The sequence below is a fragment of the Polistes dominula genome, unplaced genomic scaffold (genome assembly GCF_049000335.1).
Source record: "Polistes dominula isolate Pdom_NZ unplaced genomic scaffold, Pdom_raw_medaka contig_80, whole genome shotgun sequence".
NCBI lineage: Eukaryota > Metazoa > Arthropoda > Insecta > Hymenoptera > Vespidae > Polistes > Polistes dominula.
The window spans coordinates 2883982-2899091 of record NW_028301111.1 but is presented as its reverse complement, the minus strand read 5'-3'; the positions used below and the strand labels follow the sequence as shown (position 1 = coordinate 2899091).

At 26.7% G+C, this 15110-nt stretch overlaps 1 protein-coding gene and 1 long non-coding RNA gene across 2 annotated transcripts; one reads left to right on the top strand and one right to left on the bottom strand.

Moving 5' to 3' along the window:
• Positions 1 to 5363: 5363 nt before the first annotated feature.
• Positions 5364 to 5714, bottom strand: LOC149031144 (uncharacterized). The gene is made up of 2 exons (XR_016177981.1): positions 5577 to 5714; positions 5364 to 5483 (listed from the first exon to the last, which is right to left on the bottom strand). It is a non-coding gene; the product is annotated as an uncharacterized LOC149031144 (long non-coding RNA).
• A 659-nt stretch (positions 5715 to 6373) lies between these two features.
• LOC107069563 (monocarboxylate transporter 9) lies at positions 6374 to 14866 on the top strand. The gene is made up of 3 exons (XM_015326994.2): positions 6374 to 8650; positions 8845 to 9130; positions 9945 to 14866. Exons 1-3 carry the CDS (start codon positions 6374 to 6376, stop codon positions 10130 to 10132), a joined length of 2751 nt encoding a protein of 916 aa, XP_015182480.2. The 3' UTR covers positions 10133 to 14866.
• Positions 14867 to 15110: the final 244 nt, after the last annotated feature.

Sequence of the window (15110 nt, the reverse complement as noted above, 5' to 3'; positions counted from 1 at the left end):
AAAGTTTGCAGTGATAGTTTTGTATCAATTGTGTGCTTGTGCTACATTGCTCTTTCAACTTTGGACTTGGATTGTTACTGAGTGCACTTAATAATTCGTTTAAAACTAAAATCCAATTTGATTTATGAATCATTTTACAAACTCTAACAAAACGATGATTATTGGTACATCTTCAAAAAGTTTGCAGTGATAGTTTTGTATCAATTGTGTGCTTGTGCTAAATTGCTCTTTCAACTTTGGACTTGGATTGTTACTAAGTGCACTCAATAATTCGTTTAAAACTAAAACCAAATTTGATTTATGAATCATTTTACAAACTCTAACAAAACGATGATTATTGGTGCATCTTTAAAAAGTTTACAGTGTTAGTTTTGTATCAACTGTGTGTGTTACATTGTTCTTTGAATTTTGGACTTGGATTAGTTGTATTTGAAAAAACAAAAATTGTACCCCCCCACCCTTGATTGATTTTGTGTATAAAATTGCTGTATTCGTATTTTTCTTTCCATTACAAGTATTTCGAGTGAACGTGTAACAAGTTAACAACCAACAACTTTGATCATTTGGTTTTATATTTTTGTGTTGTGTTTTTGAGATTTTGTTCATTATGGTACGTTTTTACTTTCCTATTTTGATTTTTTATCATCTTTTCTTCGTTTTTGGTTTAAATAATTATTTAATTATTAATTAGATATATTTTTTCATTTATAAATCAAACAATGTTTTGATTTATGAATGAAACGCCATGTTTATTATGGGGGGTTGTGTTAGGGTTGTGTTCTGTTCGTTCTGGTACGTTTTTTTCTTTTTTTTGTCTCTAAATCATTTTTTATTAATTAATTATATATTTTTTTATTTATAAATCAACGAATCAATCAATTTCGATCATTTGATTAATTTTATTTCATTTTTTATAAGTGTCTTAGGGTTATGTTCGTAACAGTTACGTTTTCTTTTCAATTTTTTTAGATATCTTTGCCTATTTTATTTTTTATTAATTTATTAATTATATATTTATTGTTTATAAATCAATGAACCAATCAACTGATGATCATTTGATTAATTTTATTTCATTTTTTGTGCGTGTTTTTGTGTTATGTTCGTTATGGTACATTGTCTTTTAATTTTCTGATTATTTTCAATTGTTTCTTTACGTTTATATTATTTTTTTTAAATTTATTTATTAAATATATATGTGTATGTTTTTTTTTTATTTTCGTAAATAAAAAAATCGTACGATTGAGTGTAAGATCGTTGCCCCGGTTATGACGATGAAGAAATGTGTGACACGAAAATAAATATTCATCAAAGTGAGATAACAACACAACACAACGAGTATAAAACGAACTCTTAGGTTCATTCGTACGTACATTTGTTATCTCATTTTTATCGAAAATAATTATTAGATGATTCTATTTCTGGACGATCTCGAATCATGTTTCTTCTTCTTTCTTTTCTTTTTTTTTCTTCTTTTTTTTTTATCTCTTCCGATTTTCATTTTTATTTTATATTCTTTCATTATAATCCAATATCAAATTGATACGTTCTATTATTATTATTATTATTAATAATTATTAAAATATCTATCACTTTAAATTTATCTAAAAAATTTAAGTAAAAAAAAAAAAAAGTCTTCCTTTTTTTTCTTCTTTCTGTTGCATTGAAATAAATTTGCACGAACAAATTATGTTTGTTAATAATAATAATAATAATAAATAAAATGTGAAATGATCACGTTTAAATAATAAACAAGAATAAAATATGAGGTGTGTGTATGTGTGTTGTATTTGATAACGAGCATTGATTGTTTCGTTAAATGAATTAAAATTCAGGCACGCACGGAACATACAAACTTTGTGATTTTTGAATTAGGAAAAAAAAAGACTACAATCTTTTGGTATCAAGGCCAAAAAAAAAAAATGATAAAAGAATGATATCATTTTTAGTGTCACTCCTATGTTTCACACTTTACATTTTGTATTTATTAATTTAATATCTATAATAAATTTTATTATACTTAATATAAATTAAGATTGTATTTGAAATTTTTAATTATTTAAAATTAAATACACAACTTAATTATTATATTAAAAATTATTATCTATAAAATAAATATATATATATATATATATATATATATATATATATATAAAATGTTTATTTAATTATATAAATACAAATATAATTAATTTATTAATTAAATAAATTTATTAATTATTAATAAATTATATAAAATTAAATATAAATATAATATAAATATATACATATAATATATAATAATATATTAATATTTACTGAGTAAATAATTTTCAAACAAATAGAAAAAAATCAATAACACAAATATATATATATATATATCTACAGCACACATATACATATTAAATATAATAACACTAATAATCTATTTTAAATTGACAAATAGAATATCTTTGATAATATTATCGAAAAATAAGTTTTCCTATTTGAATTTTTTTTTCAATTTTCAATTGAATGTATAATAGAACAACATCATGGTGTGTTATCTTTAGAAAGTTTTCTCGATAAACGTTCGTGTATATCAGTTAGCTTATGTTCAAAGGTGTCGATACCTTTAAAGTGATCACACAATAGTGTTCTTCATGATCTACCGATTGCATCCAGTTGCTCCCTATAGTCTCAAGGTCTTTTGTGTGCTTTTACTATACTCCTGTCTTCTTCTTCTTCTTTCATTATACACACACATTGTACACCTCTTCTCTTCAATTTATTTTCATTTTATCGTACAATCGAGTAATCGAGACGTAAAAACGTGTCTTTTAAGCATCCTCACTTCTTTATTTGTTAAACAATTTATTTAGCTTTCAATTGTTCATAGAAATTTTTTTTTATTTTTTTTTTATTCAGGTTAGGTGCCTTATTTTTGTGTGCCAAAAATTAGTTCGAAAAAAAAATCTGGGTTTCATTGTAAACTTGCATTTATTTATTTATTGTTAAATATATTTTTGTTTATTTATTTATTTCTAATTTATTATTTATACAGTTATTTATTTAATTAATTTATCTTTTAATTAGTCCAATTTTTTTTTTTTGAGGTTAGAATCCTAATTACTTTGCCACAAGTCAATTGGAAAAAAAGGGTTTCATTCTTAAGTAGCATTTATTTTATTTATTTGTTTATACGAGTTTTATGTTAATTTGTAATACGAAATACATTTGTTTTTGTTTAGTTATGTTTGATTTGTATTTTTTTTTTTTTTTTTTTTTTTTAGGGGGAAGTTTTTCTTGGTTATGTTCGTTTTCATGTAACAAAATACAAGTTGTACATAAGTATAATAACATTTGGGTATATTCTTGTTGAAGAGAGAATCCACTTAATTTATCTCCGTTTTCTACTATGATAACAAAGCTTTCGTATACTCGAAAATACACTGCTTTATATTAACCGAAAGAAAGTAGGTCACTTGGTGTCCATTTTTAATGAACCAGGAACAACCATCATCACTACCACTATCCTGTGTTTCATGTATTTAAGCATCTTGGATTATTAATCAAGATTTTGATGACACTTGAGAGCAATTGTTCAAAACAATGACATGTCATTATTATATAAATCTTTCATTTTTATTTATTATATTTTACTGTATATATAAAAATGTAGTGTTACATTGTTGATTTCTCATGAATTTCGAAATTATTGAATGAAATTTATTTTATTTTGTTTGATTCTTTTCAATTTAGTACACAGGATAGTTTTTATCGTGATTTATTTTGTATTTTTTTATTGTTAATTGAAGGATGTAAATATTTAGAGGTTATTTAGGTGTTTAGGTAGTGTAATTTTGCAATAGATGGGCACTGTATTAGAATTCGATTATTTGGCTATATTCACGTCGTACGTTTCTTTTTTTCTTCTTCAGATTTTTCGTGTATATTTTATCTTTTAATTGTGATATTATTTTGTTTATCATGATAATTAACTAAATAGTTTGAAAATTAGATTTTTTTTTTTTTTTTACATTTTTATTGATATTAAAAAAAAAAAAACAAAAAAGAACAAAAAAACAAATACAATATTATTTGAAATACATAAATAATTCGTGAAATTCTAAGAAACGTGTATAAATAAATTTGATAGATTTTTGCAGGTGGGTCAGATATTAAACTATGATATACAGTTAATCTTTTTCCATAGTTATAAATAATTCGTTGATTATAGTAAAATTCTTGGCACAATTTTCCAACGATAGTTGAAAAGTTAAGAACCCTAAAATACACGTTGCATTTCATTTCCAATTATTTGTCTCTCTCCTATATTCATCGTCATCATCATTAGGCTCATATTTATAAGCTTAATTAAATTAGTATTAAATGAATTGATTTGAAAATTTGTGTTTGTTAACTGGTGTCAAATGATTGTTACAAAAATGATGATTACAAATACGGAAGGAAGAAGGAACAAGATGATTGGTTAAAAATAGTAATAGTAAAAGATGCTGACGATGATGATGATGATGATGATGATGATGACGATGAAGAAGAAGAAGTAGACGTGAGGAGGAGGAGGAGGTGGAGGTGGAGGAGGTGGTGGAGGATAGTTGGTTACTACTATGTGTATCTCAAGATAAAAACCACGTGACTCTGTGGCCAACGTTAAATCCTTAAATTGATAGCAACTCATACACAATGAACTTCATTTATAATCGCCGAGTCTAACTCGAGCCAACAGCATACAACTCAGGCCGGTTACGAAATGTCAGAAGCCGGATATCTTCTCGTTACTTCTAAAATAATCAAAAAATGTATCCTCAAACTGAGCTAGAAAATCTTAGGAAATTTCTAATTTGTGATTATGTCAGACAGAAAATATTTATTATTAAATAATTTAATGGTTCATTTGAGATATACATCCTTAGATTATATCAATTTTGAATGAAATAATTGTCAAATAATCCTAGGAAGAAATTGGAAATAGGGTTAGGTTTAGGTTAATTTATTTCACGATTTATTTTTTTTATTTAAAGTAATGGGGTGTTATTTTTTGCTTTAAATAAAAATACAAAATTAAATAATCCTCGAAAGAAATTTAAAATATTATTTTAGGTTAGGTTCAATTATTGCTCGATTTATTATATTATATTAATTTACATAAACTAATTATTATCTGGCTACCCCTTTTCTCTCTCTCTCTCTCTCTCTAAAATAAAATAATAAAATAAAGTTTAAACATTGATATTTATTTATAAGACAATCAAACAACTAACCAAACAAACGAACAAACAATCCACCAACTAACCAACCTACCAACTAACTAAACAAATCAAACAAATTCTAATATAATTATTTGTAATAACAAATATATATATATATATAAACAAATAATAATATTAAATTAATTTGTGTTTATTTTCAGTATACAAAATTAGATCCGAAAAAGTATCATTCGCCGCATGGGTGCCTGGGTTGATGATCGTTCAGCGGAGGAGGAGGAGAAGAAGGTGGTGGTCCTGAAAAATCAAAATATCATCAAAACAACAAACTATCAGTTTAATAATAATAATAAACAACAATATAAAGATGACCAATTAAAAAGGACTTACCAAATTTTTGAAGGTGTTTGTTGCAATGGTGTACACTGGACGATTGTGGCGAATACGAAGGGACAGTTGCGTCCAACAGACATTGACAACAACAACAACAATATCATCATCATCATCATCATCGTCGTCGTTGTCGTCATCTTCGTCATCATCGTATTCTCGTATTACGTCGCGTACGCGTCCGCGTCCGCGTTGTTGTTGTTGCCGTTGCGTCGTCAGTTTAACAAGCAGTTGTACGAGTGGCCATGTTTACCGTTGTTTAAATCAAGGACGAAACTAAATCGGTATTATTATTAAATTTAAATCTGACTTCTGAAATTGTTTCCTGAGTTTGTGCAAAAAAAAAAAAAGAGATTTTTCAATAGATTTTTTTATTTTTATCTTTTGTTTTTTGTTTTCCTGTTTTTTTTTTTTTTTTAATTATTTATACGAAATAATACTAAAACCATAATCCAATCGAAAATACAAAACATCGTCAAGATTTTGCAGAGTTTGAAATACAAGAATAAGAAGAAGTGGGATCACGCAATTTTCCTCATCTTTTTTTACATTTTACTTTAAACAAAATTCACGATCAATTAAAAATAATAATAATAATAATAATAAGAGGAATAAACATCGAAGTTAAGTGTGTGAGTGAGTTTAAGTTAGTTTTAGTGTTCTGCTGCTGCTGCTGATGATCATTGGATGTCTTTAGAAAAATCACACAATTGGGATATAAATTGAATTGATCAAGAAGAAGAAAAAAAGTTTCTTACGTTTTCTTACAGTGTGTGTGTGAGTGTGTGTTAGTCAATATGGCCGACTGGGTCAAGTTCAAGAGCAGGATGAAAAATATGTTTGGTAATATCGGTGTGTCAGATTCGGATAATAAAAATCGACAAATCGTAATTGATATTGCCGATGATAATAAAAAGTTTGGAAAATGTTTGGATGAAAGGATAGACAACAAGGACGATGGTGGTGGTCCTGGGGGTGGACAGGAATTGGTTGAAGTATTTTTGGAGAATAATACTTCAAACGTTGTTAATAATTTTAATGATAATAATAGCGAAGCTAAAAGGCTCGTGGATAAAAGCAACGATCAATGGTTAGAACCAGGATCCAGGATACGTCAAGAAGCTAAAGATGAATTATTGACGGATAATACTGCGAGTAATTCACCAAAAAGACCGATTAGTTTTTACAAGGATGATACTTCAAGTCCGCAAAAAATGAAAAAAAATGTATTCAGCGAAAGGAATACGAATTTTGTGTCACCAACGAGAATATCGTCTAAGGGTGATTGTCAGTCACCTACAGAAAAAAGTACGGAAAGATTGGTCAATGGTAAACCACCTAGGGAAGAAAAACAACAACATCATGTACAATTTAACAAAGATTCTAAAAAACAACAAAATAATTTATCGAATGGCAAACAAAAACAGCAACAACAGCCACAACATCCTAGTCCATCAATTTCAACATCAACAACCAACAGTTCAGAGGACAATTCAACGTTAGATCAATTTTGTGAAGCCAGACCACCTGACGGTGGTTGGGGTTGGGTCGTAGTTGCTGCATCTTTCATGGTCAATCTTATTGCCGATGGTATTACATTTTCGTTCGGTGTTATTTATGTGGAATTTTTAAATTATTTCGGTGCTGGTAAATCGAAAACAGCATGGATTGGTAGCCTTTTCATGGCAATGCCGTTACTGTCAGGACCAATTGCAAGTTTTCTTACGGATCGTTATGGTTGTAGAAGAGTATCAGTAGCTGGTAGTGTGTTAGCAACTGTTGGTTTTATCGTCAGTTCGTTAACCCAATCAATGGGTTTATTGATATTCACGTTTGGGGTGGTATCAGGTTTTGGATTGTCATTGTGTTTCGTTGCTGCTGTCGTTATCGTGGCATATTATTTTGATAAGAAGAGATCATTCGCTACGGGATTGTCAGTTTGTGGTAGCGGCATTGGTACTTTTATATTTGCCCCGTTAACCCAATATCTTTTGGATGAATTTGGTTGGAGAGGAACCATGCTGATATTATCCGGTTTGATTCTAAATTTGGCCGTCTGTGGTTTCCTCATGCGAGATCCTGAATGGACAACAACCAGAGCTAAAGCTAAAACTGAAGAGAGGAGGAAAAATCGTGAGAAGAAAAGATCAAGAATGCAAAGTTCAAGTGCCGATTCATTTTCCGCAAGTAGTTCAGCCAATACTACGACTCAAACGCCACACGGTGACACTAAAAGAAGTTTTGCATCAGCCAATGCTATGATCATTGAAAATTTTCGTACCCAAGAGGAAGAGAACATCAGTGACGATAAATTATTCTCAAGTTTGGTCAGTTTACCGACTTTCGTTAAGAACGGTGAAAAAGTACCGTTGGAAACGTTGGAATTGTTGAGCAATCGTAAAAACGTTTACAACGTTTTGTTACAAAATTATCCAAATTTATTGATATCATCTAAAAGTTTTAGCGATTCCGGTGCGTTGCATGATCAAATCAGCATACCATCGGCTAGATTTGTACCAACACCTAGTCCTTTAACAGATTTTAAAAATGACGAACGAAAGGATCCTAATTTGAAGGAGGATGAAAAAGAATTGGGAAAACAGGCTGACGCTACGTATCTATGGTGGATGAAAAAGATTAACTCTGATAGTCCATTGCGTCGTTCGAGTACCATGGAACATCCTAGAAGATTACCAACAGCCTATTTGAAAGATATCAGGATGCACAGGCATAGTCTTACTTACAGGGGTGCCATGTTAAACATCAACAGGTATCGTTTAAGAGCATCCAGTTGTCCTGATATTTATAGGAATTCAATGACCACCATAGCCAAGACTAAATTGGTCTGGTACGCCGGTCTTTGGGAATTTTGGGACTTGATTGTCGACATGTTGGATTTCTCTCACTTTGCTGATCCAAGATTTTTACATTTTGCTATTAGTAATTTTCTTTTACATACTTGGTATGACGTACCGTACGTTTATTTGACGGACAATGCAATTGAGATGGGTTTCAGCGAGACAGACGCTTCCATTTTGATTTCGGTTATTGGTATTGCCAACATGATCGGCGAGGTAATTAATATTTTATTATTTATTATGTTTTCTTGTTAACACGTTCCCTGTCAAGATAGGTTTTTGTTCAACTTGTATCATTTTTATGGCCTGATGAGGCCTGATTGGTTAAGTTTAAATGTGTACCATAAATGGGGAACGTGTTAAATGGTGAATGATGGTTAATATTTAATTCATATTGAATGAATTTTCAGATTATTCTTGGTTGGGCTGGTGACAGAGATTGGGCTAATGCTTCCATCGTGTATGCAGGTTGTATGATACTTTGTGGTGGTGTCACAGCTATGATACCATTGGTCGTCAATAATTATATTATGCTATGTTTAATATCTGGTGCCTTTGGTCTATTCATCTCGGCGAATTATAGTCTTACAAGTATCATACTCGTCGAAATGATCACTATTGAAAGATTTACCAATGCCTATGGACTTTTACTTTTAGTTCAAGGTGTTGCTAATCTCATGGGTCCACCATTAGCTGGTAAATATGTTTATAGTAATTATTATTAACTTATTTAGAAGTTGTTTTCTTGTTCTTCTTAATTTTAAGTGATTTTAGTTTGAAAGATTTTGAGTATTTAAAGTTAGTTTGACAAAAAGTTAGGTTAAAGTTTTACTAAAGATTATTGGGTCATATTAAAGTTTATAATATATTTGTGAGGAAAGATTTTTAATTGAAGGATTTTTTATGTTTTCTGTTTAAAGTTTTTGAAATCATTTTAATTTGTTATTATTTTCAATGGTATTATTATTCTAGTTTCCTTTTTTTTGTGTGAAGCACTAAAGTTACTAAAACAGAGTACTTGTTTTGATTCCAATTAGTCAACAAAAAGACTCATTTCACATTATTTTTTGATAATATTGAATAAATGTGAGAAAGTGTTAACTAAAAAAAAGTAACTAGGGAGAATAAAAGAAGAAATAACAATATTAAATCATCATCCCCTATTTTCATAATACTATTTCCAATCTTTTTCAAAGATTCAGATATAATTAGGTTAGAATGTTTTAGTAACTTTTTAATGATGAATATTCAGAACCAATAAATTGATCCACACTTTATTGATTCTATTGAATAAATGTGAGAAAGTGTTAACTAAAAAAAGTTACTAGGAAGACTAAGGAGAAGAGATAACAATATTAAATCATTTATCAAAGGGATTCAGATTATATTACTTTGAACAATTAAGTAACTTTTGAATGATGAATAAATAAGTTGAATAGCTTTAAGTATTGAAATTTGTGAATTAAATAAAACCTTCGACCTTATTGATCCCCGTTCTTTATTCTTTCAGGGTGGCTCTATGACATCACCGGATCATACGATCTCCCCTTCTACTTGGCCGGCTTCTTCATCGCTTTAAGTGGGGCGTTGCTTTTGGTAATGCCGCTCATTTCCCTCTATAGAAAATTTAGGTCAGGAAGAAGTTCGAAGGATGATGAAGTTGCCAACAAGGATTTTGCTGAAACGAATAACGTTTAGAAAATAAGAAAAAGAACAAAGAAAAAGAATGAAGAAGAAGAAGAAGAAGAAGAAGAAGAAGAAGAAGAACAAAAATTGTAGAAGAAAAATTCAAATCAACTAAATAATTTAGATTATTCATCTAAATATATTTCTTTTTTCTTTTTTTCAATTAATTATGACAAAATGTTTAATTAGAAGGAATGCAAAAATACAATAGGAAGAAAATAATAATAATATATATATAGAAAGAGGTTAGGAAAGAGTGGGGGTAGAAAGGAGTAGGGACAGAAAGGAGTGGGAGAAGATAATAGGAAATGTTGGCTTGTTTTTTGTTTTTTTTTATATCAGTAATTTGGAAATGTTTGTTTTTTGGAAAAATTGGAAAAAGAAATAGAAATAGAAAAAGGAAAGGGGGAAATAATACATAAGTGTGGTGCATAATAAATTGTTATGCATTTTTAAAGAATTTTTCTATAATTGCATTCTAATATAAAATATATATAAATAAAATATCAACTTTTATTGTTGAACTATTATTTTATTCTTCTTCTTCTTCTTCTTCTTCTTCTGATTATTATTATTAAGACTATTATTATTAGAATTATTCTTAAATATTATTCCAATTTAACGTTTATGGTTCCTCTATAGAAAATAGAAAAAGAGAGAGAGAAAGAAAGATAAAAAGAAACAAAAAACAAAGAAAGAAGTTAGAAGAAATATGAATCATTGCTGGTCCAAATTTGGTCACTCAATAATTACATTTACAATATATATATATATATACACGTAATTAATAATAATAATAATAATAATAATAATAATAATAATAATAATAATAATTTAATAACAAGAACGTAAAATAAAATGAAAGTTTGAAATAAAAATTCATTGATGATTCTCCAAAGGGCCAAATAATGAAATCTCGTGATTGGATGATCAATTTTTTTAACGATGACTCTTTGTGCGTGTGTCTGTAAGTGTACGTGTGTATATGTGTGTTTGACCGGAGATATAAAAAAAAATACAACAACTAAAGAAGATTTCACAGTTTTATTATTATTATTGTTATTATTATTAAAAAGTATGTATAGTCATATAATAAGTATAATTAAAAGAAGATAGAATTATGTACAAACTACGATAGAATTGAATGATGGCGGTGATACAAGCGGATTGGTGGAAAGAAAAAAAAAGAATGAGGAGGGGGAAGAGTTTCGTATAAAAAGAAAAAATAAGACCACGAGAAAAAAATTTGTAAAAATCATAGAAAAATAGTTATCTCGATTAATAATAATAATAATAATTTCGTGGAAACGTTTTAAATCGTAAAATATTAACGAGAATGATAAAAAAAAAAAACAAAAAGAAAAAAAAACAAAAAAATACGATTAATCGAAAAAAGCTAATTTTTCTCTTATTTTTGTCCTTTCTTCTCTTTGCCGGTAAAAAATATTTGGCTAATTGTAAAGTTTCATCGACAAACAATTAATTATACAGTTTCGAATCTCAGGATATTTAATAATATTAGCAAATTAATTGCATTGTATAAATAAATTAATAATTATTATCTTAATAATATTGTCCTATTAACAAAATATTATATCGTAAAAGTTGCGTTTTAAACTACGTTAACACTTGTATACACTTCTAGGTTAGGTTAGGTATATATATATATATATAAATATACAGACATTACACATATGTACATGCATTTATAGTATACATATATATATATTCTTACATAATATACATAAATATACATATACAGTGCACGAAAATACACACAAAGATATACATAAAACACATAGAAATTGATTAATACAGGTTAGGAAAATGGTGAATAACATTGAGAGTGTTTGGTGTCATGGGAATCAATTAATCGCCTAACTTGTTTCCCACAAATTTCATATTTCTTCATAATTTGTTCCATTTTATTGTTTAAAAATGTTTACAATAGTATTTACAATATTTCTTACTATTATTTTTTCTTTTGTATGTATCTTAAAGTGTATTACAAAAATATCATTTGACAAGTTATTCGAGGATAACGCTTTCAAATATATTATAGTGATTATATTTGTTGATATAAAAATCGTTTTCAATTAGGGAAAGGGTTAAGAAGGGATGAGGAAATGGAGGGTTTCAATTTTTTCAATTTAATTTACAAATTAATTAAACAGTTCATCAACAACATTTCTCATTGATAATTGAAATTATAAAATAAATTAGAAGTAAAAGATTGATCAGTATAAATTTTATGTTTTTATTTAGTAATTTGTTGTAAAAAAAAAAAAATGAAAAAAAATATTTAATTAAACAATGATACTTTTGTTAATATAGTAATAGTTATGAAATAATATTAATAAAAATTGTCAGAATTATTTTGTACCGTAAATTATTTGATTATAAAAAAATAATTATAAGATAAATATATAAATAATATATTATAATAATATATTTAACATATTTATAATTATGTTATTTATAAAATTATATTGCATAAAAAAAAGAATTTATTCATATAAAGTAAAACGATTTTTATATCATTTTGTAATAATAATTGTAAATTCTTGTTTGTTTGTTTAAATGCATTATGCAACATAGTTCTCTCTCTCTCTCTCTCTCTTTTTTTCTCTTTTTTTGTTTCTTTTGTTTATCAATGAATTCTTTTGATTAATACGATCGAAAGTTTTACCATTTGTAATTATGAATTTTATTTTTACATTAATTTTATTACTATCATAATAAATTAATTATCAATCATGTCTTATCATTCATAAATAATCGTCGTTAATTGTCGTCGTTGTCATCATCATTCATCATCATCATTATAATCATCATAATTATCATATTAATCATCATCAGTAGTATCGGAATATGGCGCGTACTCGTAATTTTGAAGAAAAAAAAAAAAACAAAACAAAACAAAAGAAAATAGAAAAATAATAAAAAAAAAATGAAACGTCTCTGTAAATATAATATAATAGTATATGTATATAATTATATATACTGCTTTTCTGTGATGATGAATCAATGGATTCGATGATGTGTGTGAGAATCATTTTATATTATTATACAGGGTGTGATCAACAAAAAAAAAGAAAAGAAAAGAAAGAAATGAAACAGAGGGTGTTGTTCGATATTCGAAGAAAATTTATGCAAATAATTCATAAAAATTGAAATATTTTAATCAACAAATCTTTTTTTGTGAAAATTATTCATCAGATTTTATCAACAAATTGTTGTTGCAAAAGTAATTCAATTAATTTTATCAACAAATCTTTTCTTGTGAAAATAATTCATCAGATTTTATCAACAAATTGTTGTTGCAAAAATAATTCATCAGATTTTATCAACAAATCTTTTCTTGTGAAAATAATTCATCAGATTTTATCAACAAATTGTTGTTGCAAAAATAATTCATTAAATTTTATCAACAAATCTTTTCTTGTGAAAATAATTCATGAGATTTTGTTAACAAATTGTTATTGTAAAAATAATTCATTATATTTAATCAACAAATGTATTCGTTATTAATTCATTGATAAATTCATTCGAATAATCGAAACCAATCATATTTGTATGTTTTTTTTTCTTCTTCTTCACACCTCGTATAATAAGAAGAAATGGAAAATTTTTAGGTTAGGTTTTTTTGCGTAGCCATAAATAAATGAATGAATTGAAATGAAATGGTATGACTATGTGAGAATGCGAAATTAGTAAACAAAAAAAAAAGATATTATTAATGTATATCCGTGCCCTTTTTATACGAAGGATCGAACAAACAAATAAATAAACAAACAAACAAATAAACAAAAAAATAAAAATAAAAACATCTTATTACGCGGATTATATAGTTTCACGTGGCCTTCGTATCGATTTAGAATTATTATCTCATATCTACTTTTTCTCGCGACTAGTGTTGAATAAACAAACAAATAAATTAAATAAATAAATAATAATAAGAAGTAACAAATAAAGAAATAAAAAAAATTGAAAAAAAAAAAAAACTGAAACGAATAAAACATAGAAAAAAAAGAAAAATTCGAAAGTTACATTTAAAAAAAAAAAAAAAACAAATGATTGAACAATTAGGTGAATTTCCACCACGTTGTGCATGCATGTAATGCAAAATTGTATTTGCAATAATTTTTAAAGGAAACAAAAAAATTAGTTTAAATTTTTAATGCATAAAAAAAAACAAAATACAATTTTTCTATCCCAAGTTTGAAAGATAATATTTACTGTTCTGCATTTTACTTCTCATGGTCAGATACAATTTATTATGATTGGTGTGTTTTGTGATATTTAGTTAGACAAATTATTATTATATATAAATAAATAAATAAATAAATAAATAAATTACGATAACTAAAGAAAGAAAGCATGAAAGAAAGAAAGAAAGAAAGAAAGAAAGGAAGATGTCTGACAAAAAAAAAAGAAATATTTTATTATAACGACAAGAAACAAAATAATAATAATAATATAATATTAATAGTAATTATAATTAATAATTAATAATTAATAATTAATAATTAATAATCACGTAAGACGAATGTACGAAGAATAAATAAAATAAAAATAAAATAAATACGAGATCGATCGAGACAATCCGATCGTCAGATTAAAAAAAAAAAAAAAGAAAAAAAACAACCACCTCGATTTAAATATTAAAATAGTTTTTAAGTAGCAAGTTGAATGACCAATAAAATATAAATAAAAAATAAATAAATAAATAAATATAAATAGTTATACCAGCACACGCACAAAAAATGCGTTTAGTAATTTCATTTGATTGATAATTCGTTGAATTTTTTTGAAAATGCAATTGCACAATTCGGCTTTTTTCTTCTTTTATCTTAAATAATAAAATAAAAACAAATCTCTATATTAAAAAAAAAAAAAGAAAAAAAATTGAAGAAGAAAAAAGAAAAAAAAAAGAAAAGAAATATTTGTTCAACATTTTTTTCTTTTTTTATGAATTAAAATAAAACCA